The 24,565-nt window shown below is 52.9% G+C and overlaps 1 protein-coding gene across 10 annotated transcripts in view; it reads right to left on the minus strand.

Moving 5' to 3' along the window:
• Positions 1-7,011: 7,011 nt before the first annotated feature.
• Positions 7,012-24,565, minus strand: part of NCAM1 (neural cell adhesion molecule 1) — a 300,452-nt gene continuing 282,898 nt past the window's right edge. For 3 of the 10 annotated variants that reach the window (XM_045895018.2, XM_045895022.3, XM_045895020.3), the window contains 3 exons: positions 14,655-14,862; positions 13,620-13,736; positions 7,635-10,318 (listed from right to left, as the gene is read on the minus strand). In XM_045895018.2, the coding sequence (XP_045750974.1) occupies positions 10,198-10,318; positions 13,620-13,736; positions 14,655-14,862 (446 nt within the window). In that variant the 3' untranslated portion in view covers positions 7,635-10,197. Of the gene's footprint in view, positions 10,319-11,797; positions 12,593-13,619; positions 13,737-14,654; positions 14,863-15,779; positions 22,264-24,565 lie in introns of those variants that run through there. The other 7 variants (XM_045895027.3, XM_054512299.2, XM_045895028.3 and 4 more) reach the window with 4 other exon arrangements.

The raw sequence follows: 24,565 nt of genomic DNA on the forward strand, positions 1-24,565 counted from the left end.
GGCTCCAGCCCCTTGGCTCCGTCTGCGACATACTTACATGTCTGTCTGTCCCCGGAAGATGAATTCGAATGATAGCCATGATCATGTTGACAATTTGCTTCCTCTGCAGTCCTTGCCCTAGACCTGGGTGGGTGCTCAGAGTCGTTGCTCTCAAAGTGTCAAGAATCTGAACAAAATCACCAAGGCATACGCTGCATCTGTCTCCTCTCTCTGTGCCTGTGGGTGGCCGCCTACCTGGCCCTCTTGTGTGTGACACAGGATCGGAAATCTAATCCCCCCAGGAGAGGGCAGGCTCACACATTCCCCAATGTGGATCCCTTATGACTAGGTTCAAATTCTGGCTCTGTTTCTTAATAGCTGTGTGACTTCGGGCAAGTTAAGAAACATCTCTGTGCTTCAGTTTTTCCATCTGTAAAACAGGGTTAATACTAATAGCTCTTTCATAGAATTATTACAAGGACTAAAAGAGTAAATATTTGTTAAGTGCTTAGAATGGTGTCTGTCATGATGTTATAGAATTGTTTTAAAAATAAATAAAACCATCAATGTCAACGTCACAAGTATTTTTGAATGTCTACACTGATACCAAGTTTATAGCCAATTTAAAACCTGTAGCCTTTTTCCTTTTTCTTTCTTCTTTCTTTCTCTCTCCCTCCCTTCCTCCCTCCCTCTCTTCCTTCCTTCCTTTTTTTTCTTTCTTTTCTTTCTCTTTCTTCCTTTCTTCTTTTTTTCCTCTCTCTCTCTTAAATGCTCTCCTCTGAGCCCAGCCCCGTCAGCATCTACTTCAGCAGTTGGATTTGCGGAGAGCACGGTTTACATCGGTCTCTCTGGCGGGACATCATCTGGGCTGCTCATCTCCTCCGATGGCTGGGCTCATTTGGGATGCTCATCTGGCTTGGGTGTGTGTGGTGAAGTGTGCTGAGCCTTGGGAAGTGCCTTGCTGACATGCAGACACTCCACTGCGTCTACAGCTCTTCTGTCTGTCTGCGTGGTCCCGCAGAGCCTCCCGGAGGGGAAGGAGCGCTGCCTCGGCCCTTAGCTGGGCCGCCTGGGCCCGCCAGCCTGCGTGTCTGCAGGTGCGCTCTGAGGACCACCTACGGTGGAACCCTGCGCCCCAGACCTGTGTCCTCGGGATGCAGGGGCTGGGATCCAGAACGTGCGGTCCATACTGTGCCCCCGGAGACGCAGAGGCCTGCGGAAGGGGGCGATGGAGGGGCTTGGCTGAGGGTGGCCTAGGCTCAGAGCTGCCGCTGACTTCCCAGCCTGGGCCGCAGCGTGGGCTGGTGGCTGCCCGGAGTGACCTTCTCCTCCTTGGCTACAGACCTGCTCTCTTCCCTCCCTCAGCAGGAGCACGACAGGACTTGCAGGCGGGGTCCTGGGCTCCAAATCGCAGCTCCCTGGGGAAGTTTCATCCCATACCCCTGAGAGATCTTCGCACTTTCGTTCCTCATACTCGCCACTACCTTTCCAACAGGCTACTGACAGCCATCGTGGTGGGAAGTGCTCTAAGCAGGCAGTCCCTTGTGGGTCATCTTGCTCTGAGCTGGAGTTCATAGCCAAGTGCCTGGGCTTACCTGCTCAGGAAGAGGACACAGCACAGCACTGTTCCCTGGAAAGCCAGACCCCTAGACTTGGGGACCAGCAGACCCTTTGCAGATCATACCACGCTGTTCTCCTGCCTCTTGTTTGCTCTTCCCAGCCTCCCAACCCGTAGATTTGCCCCCTTAGAGAAAACGTCAAGGAAGGAGTTTCCCTGCTTTTGCTGGGTCAGCCTTGTCCATCAGGTAACTGTGGTTTTGAGTAGCAGGCATGGGATATCATGTTTCTGCCTTTCAGGGTCCCTAATCCGAGTCGTCCCAGCCTGCCTCCCTCACAGATATGCTACTCACTGGCCGGACACCGTCACAGCCTAGGGGAAGGAGAGGGATGTGGTGGCCCACGATCAGGGGCTAGGGCAGGCAGCACCTGAGGGTCCCCAGTAGGTAGACCCTCTCCAGCCATATGTAAACCCTGCAACTGAACTACATGTATGAAACTCTGTTAAAGCCACCAGAAGCTGCGTGTTCACTTTAAAAAAATAGGTAAAAAGTGTTTCACAATTCCAGGCACTGCAGGAAAAGGAAATATGGTTTGTGTGAGTTCTGGGACGTGGGAGAGCAGACAGACGACTTTGGGTAGTAGAACAGCAGGGGCTGGAGCAGAGTCTGACTTGGAGGAGTGCCAAGACTGAGCTGGAACTATAAGCAAGGAGTGGGACAGTGGCCAAGATGGCTTTGGTGAACCTCGTTAAGGACTCTGCATTTGGTCCTGAGGGTAGTTGGGAGCTCCTGAAGATCTTTTTTGGGAAGATCGGGGAAAGAGGGGATTGGCATGATGAAAGTCACCTTCTGTCCAACTCATTGTGTGCAGAGTGAGGCCAATGGATTAGAGGCCACCAGATCACCGGATAAAAGCCAGCAAGAGCTCCTGCATTATCCAGCTGTGGCCACCTGAGCTCGGCCTGTGTGAGACCAGAGTTGCTGGGGTAGAGATTTATGTGTGAGATTCATATGACCATGTGGGGAGCAACTCTCATCACTCAGAGGCATCCTACCCTGTTTGCGCCAAGCACTAGGGGTGAGGCTGGGGCTCTGGTCACACGAGGCGGTCCTCACGGGCAACCTCATTGCAGTGTTTCTGAATACCCTGTGGGAGGAAGCGGGGATGGAGTGTCTGCCGAGCCATGGGGGGCCCTCACTGGAGTGGCGGTGAGCAGGCGAACACCAGGCTGGCAAGAGTCCTAGGTCATCTTTTTGTAGCTACCAGTTAAAATCCATCCTCTAGACTCTTGAACAGTAACCCCATGTGCCAGGCAGCAGGATGGGTAGAGGCGAATTCTATTAGGGTGTCACCGCCTCTCCCACCCCGATCACCTGAAGAGAGGTTGCAAGTGTCATGGCAGGATTTTCCCATGATTCTCCTTGACAGAGAGCTGCCTGTGAATTTCTTTTCTGGGTTCCTTGCTTAGTTCTCTCCTCTTCTCAATCCATATTCATTTTCTTGGTGATCTCACCAAGTGCCAGAGTTTTAAACACCGAACCTCATGCTGACAGCTCCTATACGTGTCTATGGACTGGACCTCTTGAACTTTGGCCTGTTCCAAATCTCCTCTAGGGTGTTCACAGGCATCTCAGGCTTAAAGTGTCCAGAACCAAACTCTGCACCATCCTCCATCTGCTTCTCCTTTACTCTTTTTAGAAAGTAAATCTATCCTTTTAATTGCTTAGGTCCCAAATCTGGAAGTCACTCTTGATGCCTTCCTCAAACCCCAGCATCCGATCCATTATCCAGTCTTGCTGGCTTGATGGCCATTGCCCACGCTCGGCTGGAACCAGCTTGCTCCAAGCACACTGTCTTGTCCCATCTAGATTTTGGCCTCCTAATTGGTATCCTCACTTCCTCTCTTGCCCTTGCTGTAGTCTGTTCTCCATCCAGCAGCCAGAATGATCATTTCAATAATCAAGTCATGTCAGGCTTCTGCACCAAATTTCCCCCTGGCTTTCCATCTCACTTGAAGGAAATAGCCAAAATTCTAGCAGTTGTCTGCAGACCGTATGTGATCTAGCTCATGGGTACCTCTGCCCCATCCCTTCCATTGTTCTCTGCTCCAGCCACACTGGCCTCCTTGCTGTTCCTCAAACACACTGAGCAGTCCCCACCTCAGGATCTTTGCACTTGCTGTTCCTGCTACCTGAGATATCTTTGTTCAGCTATTCCCATGGTTCAGTCCCTTACTTTTTTCAGGTCACTGCTCAAATGTCACCTTTTCAGAGAGGAGTACCCTGACCACCTCCTTACCTAGATTTGTTATCCGTGGCACTTACCCCTCTCTGTTTACCCATGACAGACTAAATCATGCTGTGGTAACAGATCCTAAGGTCAAGTAGCTTGTAACATAAAGGGCTATCCAGGGGTCTGCTGGAGCCAGCCTTTACTGGCTTGAGAGAAATGTTATGCTTTCAGGAAATCTATGAGCCAGTTGTTATTAAGAGTTAAATTCCATAAACCTACAATCAACAAAATTGTGTTTATTTATTTTTTTAAAGATTTTATTTATTTATTTGACAGAGAGAGATACAGTGAGAGAGGGAACACAAGCTGGGGGAGTGGGTGAGGGAGAAGCAGGCTTCCTGCTGAACCAGGAGCCTGATGCGGGACTCGATCCCAGGACCCCGGGACCATGACCCGAGCCGAGGGCAGACGCTCAACCGACTGAGCCACCCAGGCGCCCCAATTGTGTTTAAAGTGAAAGCAATAAATACCCAAAATGTATCATTTCTCAATTATTTTACTACATTTTACTGTTATGATGTATATCGATAGCTTATTGTTATTATTGCTCCATATGGCTATTTTCTCTGAGCTTGAGGATCTTTATGTCTCTTTTATCCTTACAGGGGAAATGTGCTATATGATGATGTGCATCTCTCCCTAAGTCCTTGGTCAGCGGGGACATGCTGAAATCAGCCCTGCGGGGAATATTTATACACCCCTGAAAGCAGCCAATGCCACAAATAAGTTGTTGTTGGTTTGTCTGTTTGTTTTGGTGTTTGTCTAGACTTGTGAGTGATGCAGAAATATTTATGATGTAGATTAAGCTTACAAGTGTGCCCTGTGTGCAGCCATCCCACTGTGGCTAGCACAAAACATTGAGGCCATATTCTTGTATTGGAACCTCACACCCAAGTCAGCGGAGGGTACTCACACCACCCATGAGCGAGTGAAGGTCCAACACACGGATCTCTGGTGCTCCACTTCCATCTGATCTGTTGGCACCCACGAATGTATCAGCTGATGTTCTTGTTGGAACTCTACTCACTCATTAATTGTAACCACAGGTTGATTCTAGACAAGAGTGCAGCAAAAATGTACCAAAGCATTCTGTATCATAGGGATACATGGAATTTCAATACAGAGTATGGTATATCGTTTGTAAACTGCATTCTTTGTCTCAATAAAGTTTATAATAAACACACACATTGTATGTATATGCATCCCCTCGTCTTCCGCCCTTGGAAGGTCAGTTATTAAACATTCACCAGAGATCGCCACTGGGGTTATCCCTCTCGCATGCTCCACGTCCATCATGGGGCATCTGTGCACACCCCTCACTCTGGGCCCAGGTGGTGGCCTTTCCACCGCCTGCAGCTTTGCTGGTTGCTGTGGTGAGGGAAGAGGGCCACCAAGGCTCTGCTGAGAAGTGACACACGCTGCCCTGCTCATATTCCATTGACACAGCCACGCCTACTTTATGTGACCAGAGAAGTACAAACCCATCATGTGCCTGGAAGGAGGGAAGGGAGAACTGGAATACTGGTTAGTAGCCCAGCTGACACTACAACAGACTAGGAACTCACGTGCTTCTTGTCTGCTGCACCCCACACATAAACTAACGTCCACGGCTGTATCCTGAGCAGCTCGGAGGCACTCTGTGAATACTTACTGAGCGAACCTCTGAGGAGGCTAGCCTGAAGGAGGAAGGCTCTGAAAGTGAGCCCACATGTGTCATTAGAGGGGGTCATCATTTCAGGATGTTTAAGTTTTTGTTGATGGCTCCTTACCTTGCCATATGCAGCTGGACGTTGGTGGCCCAGGAAATCACATAGATACATGTGGCTCTGGGTCCTTAAAACAGGCTCTAGGGCCAATGAAGGGCCAACTCCTGGGAATGGATGCAGACACCACTCCAGAGGGAGGCACCGCCCCAAGCTGGGGCTGGAGAGGGGCATGTAGGACACAAAAGGAGGAGGTGCCTCAGACACGTGCAGGTGCAGGACTGACCCTGAGACAGGGCCTCCTTACATCTTGCTCCCTGGCAGTCTCACTCACCTGCCTCACCCTAGTGCTGGCCCTGGGACCTGCTCTGCTCCAGGGACTTCCAATTCCACAGTTTAATAGGTAATTTCAACTCTCGGCTCTTCCCAACACAGCCGGACAGCAGCGCATGCAAGAGAATTCCGAGTTGGGTGAAGGTTTCTTCACTCTGCCTAGCTCAGAGACTTTAACTCCAAGGGCTGAGCAGTATGGCAAAGAAAGAAGGAGAGACATCATTATTCTGGAATAAGCCTCATGCGCCTACCTCCATGTTGAAACCTTGGAGCTCAAATTTAGATTGTTATTCCATTGGCTTTGATGCTTTCACACCCCTGGGGTGCCACCAGCATTACCTCCCATTTGTTGAGCACCTACTGTGTGCAAGACAGTCCTATACTCTGCTTTCATATACATCGCTTCCCTCATTAGCCAGTGCCTTAGCTCTATGAGCTTGGTATCTCCTGTTTGTCAAAAGAGGAAACTGAGTCTTAGGGAGATTAAGGAACTCTTCCCGAGTGAACAAGGAAGTGGCAGAACCAGGATTTGAATGAAATCTTTCTGAATCTGATGGTTGGCCATTCTATTTTTATTTTATTTTATTTTTTTTATTCTTATGTTAATCCCCATACATTACATCATTAGTTCTAGATGAAGTGTTCCATGATTCATTGTTTGTGCATAACACCCAGTGCTCCATGCAGAACGTGCCCTCTTTAATACCCACCACCAGGCTAACCCATCCTCCCACCCCCCTCCCCTCTAGAACCCTCAGTTTGTTTTCCAGAGTCCATCGTCTCTCATGGTTCGTCCACCCCTCCGATTTCCCCCGCTTCATTCTTCCCCTCCCGCTACCTTCTTCTTCTTCTTTTTTTTTTCTTAACATATATTGCATTATTTGTTTCAGAGGTACAGATCTGAGATTCAACAGTCTTGCACAATTCACAGCGCTTTGATGGTTGGCCATTCTAAAATGAGGATTCCTCTATCAACCTGAGGGGGGAACACTGGAAAACCATCCTTCAGGCAACGTGAACTCAAGACACTGGGTTTAACTGACCTTGTTCACAAGGTCAAAACAAAACCATTGGCGTTTCCACATATGATTCACGTGGCAGACTCGCACCGAGTCGAAATAAATCCCAGTTTGACCATAATGGCTCTTTTTTCTTTCAATTTTTATTGAACACAAGTATTCTGACAGAATGCAAAGTCAAAATTCTCCGTTAGTACTCAGTATTTACACCAGTGAGAATGGAAACAAAGGTGGTATCGATGTTTCACTCGGTAAAAAGTTTATAACAAGAGAGAAGGCCCCCGAAGTACGGAATGCTGGGTAGGGATGTTCATGGAGGTCTGAAAACCACCATCCAGACAGACAGCCTCGAGTGACAGCCTGGGACGCAGAAGGGCTCCATAGAAAAGTGTGAAGACAGTCCCACTTCAGAAGCTGCAGTACGTACACCACGGCCCCCCAGGACTCAGAGCCCCCAAGCACGGCCCCGGGAGTGCCCCCTCCCGCAGAACGTGGCCCTGCCGCTAGTTATGTGAATACATATGTATGGCACATACACATATAGACACATACACATTGGAAACTGGTAGAGTTGAACCCGCCTTCAAAAAATTAAAAAAGGAAAACTATAAGCTTTTATCTCTTAACATAAAAGATAGAACATCTTGAAAATAAAGTGACTCTCTCTTTGATTTTAGAGAAAGCATTGCTCTGGTGGTTTTTGTTTGTTTGTTTTATTTTGTTTTGTTTTTGCTTTTTTTTTTAATTAAAAAAATTTTTTTTTTTTTTTTTTTAAAGAAAGGAAAGCTCATGCGTGCAGAGACAAATCTATGTATAATGAGAGAGAGGCAGACCAAAAGGTGGGCAGAGTCTTGGGTGCCAATTAATGGCGGAGCCAGGGTTCTGGGTGGGTGGGGGGGTGTTAGCTGCCCCGGGCTAGGTTACTTGAGGGTCGGCTATTCCTCTTTCTCTTCCGAACCATCAGAACCCAAGTTGTCGTGCCTGGCCACAACCACTGGGCGTGAGATGCACAGTCTCGATGAGGGAGAGCATGGGCTTGGCTTAGGTAGTCAGCGCCATCAACATCAGAAGATGAGCAACTGCTTCCACGAACAGCCCAGCAGTGGGATGGGCCTGCCGGGTCCCCCCGTCTCAGACACCCAGGAGCTCCCATTCTGCTGTGTGCTCAAAGAACTGTCTGCATGTTCCTCGTGCCTGAGGGGCTGTGAATCTGAACCAGACATTTGTGCAAAGACCCCAGAATCAAAGGGGTCAGAGCTGGGTACACTGGATCCTCCATTTCCATCCCCAGGAGCTGAGAAAATGCAAAATGACCCCACATTTAGCAAATGACAAGACCATTATTTTTCACAGTTTGAAATTATAATCTTAGCGTGTCGCCACTGATCAGACTGCAGAAGCGTCAGAACGTGGGGGACTGTGGCCCGCGGAACGGACGCGGGGGCAGTCTCGCCACCCTAACCTCTTGCTGTTTTGTACCTTGGGAAAGGAACGCATGCCGGAGGGCTGACTTTCTGTTTCCTTAGCCTTATCGTCGTCGTCACCATCATCATCACTTTTATTTCGCTTTCTTTGTTTAAAGGCTTCAATTCCTTTTAAGAGTTATGTTTGTTTCCTGAATATTTTTTTTTCTGAACTAGCTGCTATACCTTCCACAACCAAACTATGTTGAAGTTTTATTTCAATACTATGACAAAAACACGTTTCACACTAAAATATTCACGCATCCACAGTGCACAAGCTTGCAGTTTCTAAAGTAGAATGAGAAAAAAAAGCAAAATTTCTATACAAAGGGCTGGCTTTTCCCTTCTCCCCCCTCCCATCCCCCTTAAAGTTTCTGTATTTTCCCCCCCACTTGGTTTCCAATCCAGGAAAGTTGTGTTTATGACTCCAGACAGCAGGTTGGTTTTTTTTTTCTCTTTTGTTTCTATAAATGCTGCCTAAGTGAACAGAAGGCCGATGTTACTTTACTTCAACAGATTTCCAAAAAAAGACACTAATTCCCTGAAGCACAAGTGCTCTTCCGCTCAAATCTAGATTCTGGGCTCAAAAAGAAATTGTATGTATATATTTTATTTGGCTTTCTACAAAAAGGGGATGTTTGGGGTAAAAATGTGTGTTCACCAAGACCAGCCCCAACTATACAATCTTCTCTGCTTCATTCAACAAAGCCTAAGGAGTCCTTCAAAACGAAGGCTGTGGACGCCTGCGGGGCGGGGGCAGATCCTTTTTCACAGATACAGGCAGGTGGTGGCTAATCAGAAAGTGGTCTAACCCCCAAGGAAATACAAGAAGAACTGAGAACCAAAAAAAAAACCAAAAAAGCAAAACCACTCCAGAACGAGATGGATTTTCACCTGAGTTGCACACAGGCAAAAATTTCCAATCAGAAAGAGGGTGGGGTGGGGGTGGGGAGAGCCACTGTAAACAATCATATTTTGTAAAGTTGGCCTGTGCGAAAGCAAGCCTGTGACGACCCTACCCGCCTCTAGGCAGTATTTGTAACTCCAAAAAAAAAAAAAAAAAAAAAAAAGGCAGCTATTTTACATGGACGTTTAAACACAACCAAAGTCAAACATTTGTCAACTTGTAAACATTGGAAAACAAAGTTGGCAGAAAGGAGGAAAAAAAAAAAAAGAATGAGAAAGAAAAGGAGAGAAAAAGAAATCAGAATATTGCAAACTGAGATCTACCCCCAGAAGCTGCAATTTGGCATTCTTCCTACAAAACAAGAGTCTACGTGGGAATTGAATTCAGCTAGCAAGGGGGACACACTTTGCATACTTAACAAATACAAAGTGAACAGAAATTATAACTTATTTATGGGGCTTTACAGAGTTCAAACTCGACTCAAAGTATAAAAATAAACTTGGACTTTGTTCATTCGTTAGTCTTAGTGCCTGGAAGTATTTCTCTGAAACTGGTCTGTGCCAATTGGGCAACACCAAGTGCGGTCTTCCTGAACCTAGATTTTTTTTTTTTTTTCTGAGCTTCCTAGATTCTTAATTTGGGGTCCTTTTGTTTGATTCTTTAAATGGTTTCAGGGAACAGAGTGTCCTAGTTTGGCTGTGGGTTTAACCTTTTTGTCTCATTTTCTTACAAGTGAGTGCGCGTAGCGAAGGAACCCTTTCTATAAACCTACAAAAAGGAGATCCCATGTTTATCTGTTTAGTTTTTTTTTTTTAAAGGCAAAAGACACTAGAGGAATGAGATGTGTGTGTGCGTGTGTGTGCATGTGTGAGATATTGGGAATGCTCTGGTGAAGCTGTGGTATCACTTTTTACTTTGATCTGCTCGTTTCTTGTCACCCATCATGCTTTGCTCTCGTTCTCCTTTGTTTGTGTGGCGTCGTTGGGGACCGTCTTGACTTCGGCTGGCGCTGACTTCGTTTCTGTCTCCTGGCACTCCGACTTTGCTTCTACTGGGCCCTTCCTGCAGAGAATTGGGAAAACAGCACTGAGACCACAATCGCAGTAACTCACCCTTCCACCGGGGCTCCAGCTCAGAGCAATGGTCTCCACCCTTGGCTGCATGCTGGAATCACCTGGGGGCTCTAAAAATCACCGATTCCTGGGCCAGCGCCCCAGGAATCCTGATTTAATTGGTCAGGGCACGATGACTTTTAAAAGCACCCGAGTGACTCTAAAACGGAGCCAAAGAGGAGAGCTGCTGAATCAGAGGAACGAGACCTTCCCCGTTCCGGCCCTCACCCACTGCCGGGGGCCCCGGGGTCCAGTCCTTCCCTGGGGCAGCGGAAGGGGGCAGCAGAGGCGGCCTTCTCCTCACCCCGACCAACCACCCACCCACTGCAGAAGCACCCGCTCAGCTTGGTATAAACGATGATGCTGTGCTGGGTTCCCCAGTACCCACTCCAGGGGTCTGTCTGCGAACTGCCTTGCTCTTGCCTGTCCTCACTCCCAGCACACCCTGCGCTCCGTGTTTAGGGTGGGAAAATGCTCTTTGCTACTGAGGCAGTGTTCCACGGCATGAGAGGCTAGAGAGGGCTGTCACGCTACAGGTGGGGACGGGGTGGGGGGGGAGTCAGGGGCTGCTGAGTGGGCAGGACTAGCGGAGTCCTACTTCTTCAGATTCAGGGCTCCCGGGGAGGGTCCCCTTTCGGCTGAGGGCAGCACGACCGCTCATCTGGGGGACAGGAGCCTCTATAAAAACCTAGGTCTGACTCTGCCTTATTCAGTCCCAGGAGTGAAAGTCTGGTCTAAGGACACACTGGGGCAAGTAGCCTCAGACCCCGGCTCCAGCTGCATTTTGGCATCATGGTTAAGACATCTTTAAGCTTAAGGACCTTCCCTTGAAGTTGGAGACCCAGCAGTCATTCGGTGCCCGTGAGCTCTGAGTCTTCCCAGACATTCCCAGGAGAAGCAAGAGTAGCTGGTGGTCGTGGGGGGTTTGTGGGCATCCGGGCTGGAGTGGGACAGGGCCTTCTGGACCACATCCTCTTCCCACATGGGCCTTGGGGCCTGCCTCTTTTCTTCCCGCAGAACAGTGCCGTTCGGGGGTGGACTCAGCCTGGCCCTGGCTAACACTCTGTCTGTGGGCCCCGGGGTGGCCGATAAGGGCACCTTGGTCTCCTTAGCTCGCTTCCCAAGCTATGCTCATCAGTGGCCTGACGGCAAGTCCTCCCCCGCTCCCCCCAGGGAAAAGAGAAGCCACTGCTAGGATGATAAGGATAAGACATAATTAACATGGCCTAATTAGTGAGCAGGCGGCTGCTGCCTGGGCCCTGCCTGCCTGCCCCCCTCCTCTCTCTCCGCCTCATCCCAGCCCTTCGCTTGACAGTTCCCGCAGAGAAGCCGGGAGTAGGCTGAAGACACGTCTCACAAACAGGACACAGCACGGACACACACCACCACGGGACACAACCCGACCACAGCAGACAGAGAGAGGCCGTACTCGGTCTTTGCTGGTGCAGGCGGAACAGAGCTGTCTGCAGTGGAAGGAGCAAGCTCAGGGGCTTGGCCACTGGCCCCAGCGGCGGGAGCAGGAGAGCCCAGGGCTGCAAAAACATCCTTTGCAAGGTCAATATCTGGGGTCTTGAAGTTCCCTTCGTCCATTTTAAAGTCCTCGCCCTGGGCAGGGTTTGTGGTGCTGACGGAGGCAGCCTCGCTCTTCGGGCTAGTGAGGCCCGTGGCTGCCTCGGTCGGGCTCTTCGCGGCGCCGGGCTGGGTGGGCTCGGGGTCCGGGCCTTTGGTGCTGGGAGCCTCCTGCTTGGCCTGGGGGGCTTCTGAGGCAGGGGCGGCCGCTGCTGCCGTGGCGGGGCCTGGCGCGGGGGCCGGCTTGCTGGCCGGAGGGGCCTTGGAGGCCTCCCCCATGCTGGCGGGGGCGCTCGGGCTGAGCACAGCCCCCTGGTTAGCCAGGACACTAGAAGACAGATTGCTGGCAGCAGGGGCTGAGCTCGGGGTGTCACTCAGGTCAACGAGAGGGGCGACCTTGGGGGCTGAAGCGGGGGGTGGGGAGGAGGTGGCGACGCCGGGCCCCTTGGAAGGGGTGGCCTGGCCGGCGGGCACAGAGTTTGAGTCGGGTGTGGCCGTGGCCGGGGGGGCAATACTGGAGGTCAGGGTGGTGGTCTCACTGGTGGGGCTGTTCTGAGCAGTGGCAAAGGTTTCGGTGACAGTGTCAGAGTTAGCGGTGACGGTGGTGACAGAAGGCAGCATGTCCTCGACAGTGGCTGTGGTGTCGGCAGGCAGCCTGCGGGGAGGACAGGAAGTAGAAGAGAACAGACAGTGAAGCTCAGACGAGACGGAGAAGCAGGGGAAGGGCTGCAGCGGAGGAGGGGGGCGCAGGCAGGGCGGGCAGGGACGCAGAGGCACAGACAGAGGCCCACAGAGAGACGAGGACGGCGGGAGGAAGCACAGGCCCAGGCGGGCAGAAGAGGAGACAGGAGACACAGAGCAGGCGGCAGTCTAAAGGGACCTGTGGGCCCTTCCTCCCCGCCGATGCCCCTCCAGCTCTCTGCACTAGGCTGCCTTTCCCTACAGCCCTGTCGGGGCCTTCCCGAGCCCCGCCTGCACCCCAACTCAGGAGGGGCAGGCTTCAGTCCGGCATCCGCTGCTTGCCGGTGTCCTAGGCCCCCCGAGGAACAGACTCCACAGGCAGTGATGGGGAAAGTCAGGAGGAAGGCAATGAGTGCTCCCAACGGCCCCGAGGAGCCACGTGGGCTCTCCAGCCCGAGATTTTGTGCTGCCATTCAACTCCACTCCCTTCAAACCCACAGCACTCAGGACAGCCAGCAGTCGTCACAGGCTCAGCTGGGCCTGGTTCCTGACAGAGGGTCCCCCAGGCCTTTGAGAACAGGAGGGTGGGGGAGCTTCACAGCCCCTCACCTTCTCTCACCCTTCTGGGAAGAACGCAGAAAGCCCTAGAGTTCTTCAAAGTCCTGAGCAGAACCCGCGGAGCCTCTCAAAGCTCAGCCTCTCTCAATGAAGTTTTGCCCCCTTCGGCTGTTTCCAGGATGTGTGTGTGACTCGGGAATGGGGTCTAGAGGTCCCACTCATCCCAGGAGCCCTTTCCGAGCACCTACAGGCCCTTAACAGAACCCAGAATGCCTTCTCTCTAGGGAGAGAGGGGGGGTCAGGCATTTCTGGCCAAGGGCTCCACAATCTAGCCTGCTTGTTTGGCTGGGAGTGGTGGGTGGGAGGCATGGGAGGTGTGGGTAGGGTGACGAGGTGGGTGTGGGGCTCTGCTGACGAGGTACGGCCCCTCCCCGCCCACGTACTCGGGCTCTGTCAGCGGTGTGGTCTCATTGGGCTCCGTGTGTTTCCCTCCATCGTGGTTTGGGGTCCGCTCCTCCTCAGTCCGCACCTCCACGATGGGCTCCTTGGACTCATCTTTCCTGTGGAGAGAGCGGCTGGTTCAATCCCGGGCTGCTGGGGCGGAGAGGGGGCTCCTGGAGAAGCCAGCTACAGCTCGCGGCACCTGGGCCCGGCCCAAAGTTGGCAGGGGTGTGGGGGGGTGCAGCTCAAGCCAGGCCCAAGCGCCTGAGCCTCGGTTCCCACTCGTGCTATGTGACCCTGAGCACCTGACTTGCTCACCCTTGCTTCCATCTCCTCATCTGTAAAATGGGGTAAATAAGTCTCTGCCTTGCTGAGCTGTTTCACGTTACCTGAGATAATGAGTGTACGTGCTCAGCACAGTGCCTGGCACAGACAAGTGCTCAGGTAATCCGTATTTCTGTCCAGAGCCCGACACATGGTGGGGCTAACAGCTCACCCCTCGCTCTGTCCCTTCCTGCCTTGAGTCTGTGAAGGCTCCTGCTAACTGGCTCAGGATCTGTTTCTCCAGAGATGCTGGAGGGGACAGCATCTGGAGCTTCAGCTCCGAAAGGACAGGGAGTTTTACCTGTTCTGTGCATGGGTGTAACGTCGGGCCGGGAGTAGTGCTTTGCTCCATAGTAGCTGCTCAATAAATATTTCCTGGGAGATGTATGAGTGAATGAATGAATGAGTGAATGAATACATGAATGAATGACAGCAAGGCAAGTAGGTCTCTCAAATGCTATGGCAGGTTCCCTCCGGTTCAGCTCTGAAAATTCCCCTCATTTTCATTTATGCAGGGATTTTCAAACTTCTCTGAAATTCTAATATGCTAGATGTGAGGTTGGGCCCAAGCGTTGGCTTTGCAAACACGTACCCCCAAAGGCTGTGCTCTGAGAAACATTTCTCCAATGAGATGGCTCCGTTGCTGGCCCCCCGCCCCCCCCAGCCCGGGGCAGAGCCCAGACCCCAGCAGTGGCAAGTGGGTCTGTACTCACGAGAAGGCGGCTTTGCCCTCCTCCATGTCCTTGCCCTTGGCTCCGGGCCCGGCCTTCCCACACAGGTTGACGGCGATGCACATGAGCAGGCCACATTTGTTCAGGAAGTAGCAGGTGATGTCCACCACCACCAGGAGCAGGACGAAGATGACTATGAGGATGCCCACGATGGCCCCGGTGCTCAAGCCTGATGTAGGGCTGCCGTTGGCTTGAGTGGGAAGGAGGGAGAGAGATGGCCGGCAGTTACTACACTGCCTTGCAGACTCCTGCGCCCTGTGCAGAGTGACAGCCCCTGGGGCGGGGGAGAGCCTACAGGACACAGTCATGGCATTTGTGTCGAGAGGGTCACCTTCCGTGGGGCCTCTCTATACCCTGGTGTTGAGACGGCAGAGTCTCTTTGTATCTTTGAGGGGCGGACGGCAGCCGTATCTCACAGACCAGCGGACAAGGGCATGAGGCACCCACAAGTCAGGATGCAGGTGGGGACTGGGAGCTGTGTCTCCATCCTGGTGCTCAGTCTCTGAGCCTCCCCCCGACCCATCCTTAGCTGATCTCCCCGTGAGCCCGGCAGCAGGCAGGCAGGAGATGGTCACTGGTTTCGGGCTGGACTGTGGCTCCTGGGAGTGGTCAGGGGCAGGGTCCCAACTGGGCAGCAGGGGGTTCCCAGGGCTTCCTGTGGGCTTGTGCTGACATCAGGCACAATGGTATGCCCAGAATGCTACCCCACTTCCTCTCCTCTTTAGGACCAGCTCCAGAGGATCCCAACACTGGACGATGGACATGGTTTATCCATCATTGCACCCAGGGAGCTGAATGAAGCCCATTTACTCTGGAGACATGGAGGTCTGCCCAGCCCCGGTACGCAAGGTGAAAAATTTGGGTATACTCACCATCTGGGAGCTCAGGCACACTTGGACCAGACTTCAGGAAACCCAGGAGACTCACCCAGAGATGCAGGTCCACACGGACAGGCACACTCACACTCAGGGCAAATACCCTCCGTGCCCACGACAGACAGACCCACATTCTCACATCCGAGCAGTACCCAGCACTCCCGTTCTGGCTGGGCTCACTCTGAATGACTCGGCCTCTGTGTCCTTCTCCCCTGTTGTCCATCTACAGAGCCCCTGGGCCCCGGGGGATTGATGGTCTCACAGAAGGGCCCAGGCTCAGCTCCCTAGGCCCCCTTGTGATAGCTGTGATTTGGCTGAGGTGGCCCCCTGACTGGTGAGTCCCTCCAGTGTCTGGGAGACACGTGGTTATGCTCTGGGAAGCCAGGAGCCAGCAGGGCTCTGCCCACAAGTCAGCATGGAGACCATGACCTCAGACTGAAACATGAGCACGTCTGCTTCATTTTTCTTCTGGAAGGGTGGAGTACCAGACTGGCAGCCCCACCCCACCCCTGGACCTTGTCTGAGGCTTCCTGTGCTGGCGGGACCCGCTGGGATCACCCCGGTCTGCCCACTAGAGGCAGTCACTGTGGCCAACACTATGTGGTCTCACTGGGCCTTTGCTGTGCACCAGGCCAGGCCCGCTGGGCTGCCAGCCATGTATCACACCACGTAACAGAGGAACGTGTAGTCCAAGGTGACAGGTGCTACAGACGGGCCACGTTCTTCTTTTACACGCAGTCTGTGTTCCTGGGGGCACTCGTCTGTCTGCCCAGGGGTTCCTGCTCAGGCTCCATGGGGCTTCTTCAGCAGTGATCCTACCCCACTGGTCTTTGTTTCAAAGTTTAATTCAGGGTACGAACCACCAGCCCAGCACGCCAGAGACGACTGCTTGCTCACAGCTTAATTCGCAGTACCCGTGGCACAGATGGGCCTTAGTTGGAGAAGATTCTCAAATTCTCGAATATTTGTGGCTTCTTTGGGACCTTGGTCTTGCTTCCCAGCCTTTTCTCCTTAGGCTCGCTGGCTGGTCCCATCCAACCCACACTGAAAACCCTAGGCTATGCCCAGGAAGGCATCAAGATGGACCAAGGGCTCTGAACCCAGAGGACCCAGCTCTGGCCACGCCATCTCCGGACTTCGGCGGCAGGAAACGGCCGGCCGGCCCCCGAGGTCCGCTAGAGGGGGGTCTTTTCCCTAGCAGCTCACGGAAGCAGAATAAAGCAACCATTCTTCTCTCGCAGGTCCTTACACATTCCACCCCAATAAGCACAGAGGCATGCAAGCCTTCCTGATCTTCAGAGTCCCAGAGCTGCTTCCCCGAGCAGGGAGGGGATAGCAGCCTTGGGCTTTCTCTCGAGCCCGAGACACTGGGCCGGAAGCCGCTGCTGACGTCAGTGCTCCGCAGGTGCTGAGTGCCTGCTTCCCCAAGAAGGAGCCAGAAGTATTTGCGTGAGGGGACAGTGTTTGTGTTTTCGGGCTCAGTGGTACAAACTGTACCTTCTGAGTATACACATAAATACGGTTTTAGGGGACAAATGCTCTCTAAAGAGGATGACAAACCACCGCCAAGTGGCTCCGCGTGTGTGAGGCGGCAGTTGTCCAGCTTATGCTCTGGGCTCATCAGCCCCAGCCAGAGGGCTGCCTTGGTCTGAAGGCCAGCACCACGCGCACGCACTGGGGAAAGGCCAGAAGGGTACAAAGACCCCTGTGACGTGAGACAGAAAGGGAAGTGGTCTTCCCTTCTAGCAGAGATAAAATTCAGACTCTTCCTCTTGGCCCGAAGGCCCTACACGGGCTATAGACAGTCCCACTCTTCTGATTGTTGTGACTCATGGCACTGGCCCTCCACCCTCCCATCCTCGTGCTCAGGCCAGAGCCTTCACACCACCTGCTGAGCACACCCAGCCCATTCCTGCCTCAGGCCCTTGCTGACCCCTTGCCTTCAACACTCCAGCCCCATAACTTCCTGGGTGGCTCTTTGCCATCCCACAGGCCTCGGCTCAAAGGTCACTTTGTCATAGAGCCCTCTCCCTCCATCCCCCGATCTCTTATCTAGTGAGGCACCTCTGCCCACTATCTACCACATTACCTGCTTTCTTCTCTTTTTACCTCTAGCTGACATTTTCTCTTCATTTACCTGCTTTTTATTTGGCTGTCCCTTCTGGAAGGTTCTACCAGGTACTCTGTCTTATGTCTCCCCAGCATCTAGGACAACCTGACTGATAGGAAATGTTCAAAGAGTATTTGTCAAAAAAAAAAATGAGTGGGTGTTGAGTCTGGAGATGAGAAGGCCATCTCCAGAGATTTACAGGTGGACTGTGAAATGGAAGAAGTAGTCTTGTTCAGTATCACTGCTGGATGGAAACTGGATAGAAACTATAGGATCCGGGGTAGATTTCCGCTCCCCTCGAGAAAGAACTAACAGAGGGTGAGCTGCTTTGGCAGGCAAGCCCCCTGTGGCTGGAGGGAGTCGAGCAGAGGCCGGACGACCCCTTGGCAGTGGTTCCGTAATGCTCTGGAAGAGGTCCCCGTGCGGGGCAGGGCCTGGGTTGACGGCATCTCCACACCCCCCTCAACCACAAGAGCCCACCGTCCCACGTCACCGTCCAGCAGCACCCCGTGCAAGGTACTTTTTCTTGGAAGCCTACAACACTCAGTAGGCCCTGTTTTTATTCACTGATTCTTGTGATTTTTTTTTTTTTATGTGGAAAATAAACACCTTTTAGCATAATGTCTGTCCACCTGCAGCACAATTCCTGGGGTGCTGTAAATTTAGACTCTGGGGCTCCGCAATTCTACGGAATCAGAATCTCTGGGGGTGAGGCTCAGGGATCAGGATTTGGAGGAACAGCCCGGGTGATCCTCATACACAGCGGAGTTGGGGGAGTGCCGTTTTCAGGTCCCGTCGAGCCTGCCCTACAACGAGTAACAGCTGCTCTATGACTCGCCGCCCGAGGAGGGGGTGTGCGGTCTCACCGCGTGGCCTTGACCTAGCATACCGAGCGGATGGAGAGAGTACAGACTGCCCCTGAAGGAGAAAGGGCCACCCAGTTCACCACTAAGAGTCTTGACTTCCAGAGGGAGTAAGGCGCTCCTCAAGCTAGAGTGTGCATAGCTTCTACAAAAAAAAAAAAAAACCCAAAAACCAAACCTAAACAAAAAAACTGAAAATAAGGGAAACACCAGGAAATGGAGGAAAGTATATTGAAGTCAAGCCAAAACCCACTAGCCCTCGCGGATGATACAGGGCTGTAGCCCAGGAAAGCCAGAAGGACAAAGGGTGTCCCCCGTACCTCAGGTAACAGTTTATAAAAGGGAAACATAACCTTCCAGGGGTCTATCTTTGCCTGACCTTGCCACTGGCCTGGTCCCAGTCCCAGCCACAGACCCACACGCAAAGAGTTTCTTGGGAGCAGCGAGCGCCTCCATAACCTCCAGGGTCAGAGCGGTCCCAACGGTGATGCTGCGAACGCGGGGCTGTCCATCTTCTGTGGTTCCCGGCATGGGAAGGGTTGACCCTGAACAGGGACCCGGCTGCCCCAAGATGGAGACCTACATACACCTTTCTTAAATGCCTCAAAATGAGAATCTGGGTTTCACATTTTACAGACACTAGACGGGCCTGAGTCACTGTGTCACCAGCTCTTTGTGCAGCAGAGCGACCCCTTCCACCAAGCTGGGGCTCTGGTTCACTCATAACCCCATACCTGTCTGCTCGCTCCTTCCCAGAAGCCGCTGTTAAACAGACAGCTGGTCTCAAGGGCTTCCAGGAAGTGTCCTACTAAGTGTGATTATAAACAGAATAGGATTTGCCAACAAGAGCCTTCTCTCACATTCCATCACAAGGCCACTCTGCGAAGCCTCTGTTACGGGGTTCTAATGGGAGCAGGGAAATCAGGAGCCCTAGCTACAGCGTTGTACGTCTGGTGGCCCACAGTGCGCCTCTGACCCCAAAGTGACCACCTCCTGGGTCTGCAAAGGGACTGTCCCCTCCCCCTGCCTGCTGGGGACCAGAAGCGTCCAAGGAGGCAATGACCCACAAGAGTTCTCAGGGCAGCTAAGCAAAGCGCATAGCTCCTCATCAGGAAAGGAAAGCATTTCCTTTGCTAGAACTCCAAGCAGCAGGCTACAAGTTTGGGGTGCAATTTGGAGTAATCAGAGTTGTTCAGGTACACGTGAGGTGGAAGGAAAGGGCTTTTGACATTTTGTAGGACACACTATTCAATAAAATCAAAACACGCTGGTGAGTTCACGTGGACTGTTATTTCCTTTAATAACGCAAAGGTGTAAACTTCATCAAGGCCTCGCTGATTATCTACACAACAGTGTTAGCATTCTTATTAGTAACAAACGTGATCCAAACCTGCCGTATCAATATTTCGGAAGTGAGCAGAGGAACCCCGCGGCATGTGGAGCGTGGCAGCGCTGGACGGGGCGCGGCGGCGCGGGCAGCTGAGCGAGGGGGCAAGTGCTTCCTCCCGCGGGGGTCTCGAAGGGCTGCTACCTTGGGGACCGCTGGTGGGGCCGGGGGCCACAGCCGTCACTGAGAACGGTGTCCGGGGGGGGAGTGAGTGTGCCCTAACACTGTCTCTCGAAAGGCATCCTGTTAAAACCAGGGCCTGCCGGCATTGACCCCAAAGTAGCTTTGGCTGAGGCCCTGCCTCGCCTGGGGTGTGCTGGGGGTGGGGAGACGGGTCGTGTCAGGCCTCCCTACACTTTGGGCTAGATCTCCAGAGTCCCTTCGGAAACACTGACACTGGCCCTCCCCTGTGGGTGGGAATGGGACCAGGCTGGGGCAGACCTCCGCGATGGGCCCTTTTGGGTGAACACAGGACTTCTGCCCAAGATGCTATCAAGAGCACGCCAGGAGCCGGGAGGACAGTGACGGGTCACTCGCTTGAGGACAGATCCCTCCTTCCCTCACCCTCCCCAGAGCTCTTGCTAACTGACCTGGGATTCTTATGCCAGGCCTGGAGGCACCGCGTGTCTCTCCTCGATGCTCCGCCTTGTGCCTAAGAACCACGCCTGCTTGTCTTACGCTGGTGTGAAGGCAGAGTAGGGACCCCAGGGGAAGAGGTCTGAGGTGGGGCTGGGGAGCAGACAGGGCTGGGGTGAGAGGCGCTACCTGCCTGAGCTGCTGGGCAAAGTGCGGCCTCCAGTGTCTGCGCATGAGCCTCTAAATGGTGAGCGCTGGGGGACACGGGCCCACCGACATGGGCAGCTCTGCCCCGCAGACGGGATCACTGGGATTCCCAAAGGGAAAGACTAGTCTTCAAACATTAATTAAAAAAAAAAAAAAACCAACCAAGAACAAACAGAACTAAAAAATAAACAAAAAGAACAAATCAAACTTCTGTGGGATGTTTAGAGATGAGATATGTAGAATGATGTGACCACAATGGAGGGAGGGAGGTTTTATTCAGTAGAAGGTCCATCCCCAAGTGCGCACAGATGGTACTGAGCAGGATCCAGCCGAGCCTCCGTGCGAGACTTTAGCGAGCCTCTCTCCTGGGCACGCGGAGGGGTGTGCCCCCCAACAGCAGAGAGGACTAGCTGGTGGTCACCAGAATTTTTTAAATGTCACTAAAGCCACCGACCACTATGGGGGGTTGGGGCATTTGGGAAGTAGGACAGGCTGACGGAATTGCTGTATGTGGACGCCCTGGGCAGTCCAGGAGTGACCTGTCCCCATCCTTCTGCTCTGGTGAGAGTGTGTGTGTGGCGGGGGGGGTGGGGAGTGCGTGACCCGTGCCTGGCTCGAGGTGGATACCTCCAACTTGGGGACTGACGTGTATGCGAGACTGTCAGACCACAACCCCCAAGACACGAGCCTCTGTGCTGATCTGCGGCTCGCTGCTGGGCAGCCCGAATCACTCTGACTGGGGGGACACCCATCTCATAAAGCTGACGGGTACTGGGTGCATCACAGGCTGGCTCTGTTGGGGCTGCTCGTTGTAATACCAGGACCAAAGTGCCTCCCAGAACATCTGAGCAGCCCCAGATAATGCCTAACAAGTCCAATTTCTTCCACTGTATGGGTAACGGGGTGACTGACTCTGCCCATCGTGTTAGCAAAATGCTCGGGTGCATCCCAGTGGTCTGGCTCTCTTACCATGGGCATGTCAATGCAAGCGAAGCCGACTACTTTTTGAAGGGCAGAGGAGGAGCATGGGGTTAGAACGGGGTGGGGAGCACGTGGTGATTCGAACAATCTGATGCAAGCTTCGGGAGGTACTTAGACATTTTCCTCTGCTACATCATTTTCAGGGAAGAACAACAACAAAATGCAACAGGTAGCAGATGCGCAGAAACTTCTCTGTAAACCTAGCATAATGCTTTTTAAAAAAACAGTGTTTAAAGAAAAGTGCTCCCAAATATTTTCATTCTGCCATTAGAAAGGGGCAAACATCCTCGTGAACCCGCACAAGCGGACCTGTGAATGGTAAATAAAATGTCTGGAGGTCCCGCTTTTTCCAGTCACCAAACCTTCCTCTTCCACACAGAGTGCTTGGCGGCGTGGCCGTGGCGGTCCTGACAGGTTCTTCCAGAGGGGGCACTGATCACTCTCAGAGGAACTGGGCATTAAGCAAACTTAATTGTGTGTGTGTGTGTGTGTGTGTGTGTGTGTTCGAGATCCTAACAGAGCAAAAGCAGAGTCACTGCAGAGAGAAGCAATGAGACAAAGGTGTAGGACGCAGAGCAGCCTCCCAGGGTCGCTGCAGGTCCAAGCAATGGGCGCCCAGAGGGAGTGTGGTTGTTTAAAACCAAATGTGGCAGTGGGGATGTCCCAGTGACGGACGTCCAGGGTGAGATGTGTGACGACAGACACAGGAGGGGGGGGAGAAGGAAAGAGAAGGAAGAGACAGAAACAGAGAAAAAAAAATAGATAAAAAGAAAAAAATTAGGTCAAATATAGAGAACGCAAGAACCAAAGGTTAATTCAACTTAGTAAGTTAAACCGACAGGGTCAGAGAAGAGTTCAGTACGGTCTTCTCCCCGTAAGGCCAGTCCCGAAGCTCAGCAAGGGCAGAAGCAGCACAACAGCGGGGTGAACTCGGGGGTTAGGGGCCAGCGAGCGAATGAAGTTCAAGGGGGAGAACAGAGCCTCTGCAGTCAAGTACAAGAGTGTGACCAGGAGAGTGTGACCTTTGACTAAGGTCCGGCCTCTTAGGAACAGTCAACGAGCCTATCCACAGCCCCCTAGCCTCCAGAGCTTTCTACGCGGAGCGGGTGAGATGCACCATGAGCATCTCAGTGATAGGTCGGACTCCTCCTCCTCGGGCGCCACAATCCGCGCCCCCACGCTGTTCAAGACAAACCAGTCTGCGCCCCTCACCTCCTGCCACCCTGCTGACCACAGAATCCCACCATGAACGCACATCCTGAAATTCGCAGGTTTTGTACACAGGTCCCAACACCATGGCCAGGAGAGTCCAACCAAGCTCAGAGCCACCTCCTCCTGAAATGCATGTGGTAGAGCCACCGAGCCCTTGTGGGTGAGGTGAGCCGTCCCTCCAACCCTCTCCGGCTTCCCTGGGCACCTGCGGGCTTAATGAGAAGGACTCTGACATCTCTGCCGGGCAGGACCCTGGGGCACAAGGTCTCCTATTTCTAGATCTGACTCACAGGGTCCCCAACTGCTCCAACCCCACCGGCTGATGCTGGGGGCAGCACTCGGCAGGTGACTGCAGCGTGTCCAAGCAACCTGCCTACGTTGCTTAGGCCAGGCAACAGGTGCTGTCGGAACTCTCTCGCGCTGGGAAGGGGTGACTCAAGCCTGTCCCTCCCCCACCTCCTACACATCCCATAAAGGCTGAGCAGAACCAGACACACTCCAGACTGTCGATTTCAGTGAAAAACGGGCCAAAGAACACAGAGAAGGGGCACGGATTGGGGGGCTACCTCTGGACACGGTGCTAAGCAGCAGTGAGAACACTTGCAGCCATGCCCAGGGGCCTTGTCTTCACTGCTGCCCATGTGCACTAAGGGGCCTCCCTGACAATGCGGAGGGTAGGACCAGTGGCCGTGTGTCCTCTGGTTGAAGACCCACCTGCCAGCTCCCTGGAGGCCCCCACACGTCTGTCAGACACACACATTCATGCACACTCAACCATCGGGAACCACACACGGGTCTCACTTTGTTGTTTCCCTAACCGACTCGCGCACACGCAGGCCCATGTCCTAGGCAGCCTTCCTTTCCCATCTGAGGGCTCTCACGGACTGGCTTAGCATCAGTCCTTTGGGGCTGAATGACACAGGACCGTTGCCCCAGGATGCTCGGCCAAGCCTTCCTTTCTGGTCTCCCTCCTGCTGGGAGGCGCTATTTTGACAACTGAGCAGAGCGCCCAGGCAAGCATCAGAGACAGGACAGCCATGACGGGGCCACACCAAGGCAGCTGGGAGACTGGAACATCTTCCTACCATGCTTGAACACAGCACAGAGTTTATGGGGCCCCCTTTCAACAGGCTGCAGCTATATGGTGTATGTCCCCCTCTTGCCTGTGGCTGGCACTTGGCTGATCTGGAAAAGCACAGAGCGGTACTGAAGATCACTTTCTGCTCTGAAGGTTTGGTCAATGAGGAGACTAACCATCAGTGGCAAGGGGGCTGGGCCAGCAGGCAGAACTCTCCCTTTGTTCCCACACTTGAGTTGGTCCTGGATCCCTAGAGACAGGTCTGCGTCTCCTAGGAGAAGCGCTCCCGACGCGGTCTCCAGCAGACTGGACTGCCTTTCACGGATGGGGTTTGTCAACGTCCCCTTTCTCCACTCGCCCTGTTTCAAGCGATTCAATTTAATCTTTGTTGCAGTGGAGAGGCCCTTGGAAGATAGGATTTTTAACTAACCGGGCACCGTCTCTTCCTTCTCTTGGGGTCCCCACAGAGAAGAGATCCGGACCATGATTGTGCAGTAAGCAAGCATCAAATAGAAAGCGCTTCAAAACAATTAGGTGGTCCTTGTATGAAATGGCAGAGGGTAGATAAGGTCTCAACAAAAGATCCTTACTCAACCAGCCGCAA

The sequence above is a fragment of the Mirounga angustirostris genome, unplaced genomic scaffold (assembly GCF_029215605.1).
Source record: "Mirounga angustirostris isolate CCGP_5_RB_7025 unplaced genomic scaffold, mMirAng1.0.hap1 SCAF_13, whole genome shotgun sequence".
NCBI lineage: Eukaryota > Metazoa > Chordata > Mammalia > Carnivora > Phocidae > Mirounga > Mirounga angustirostris.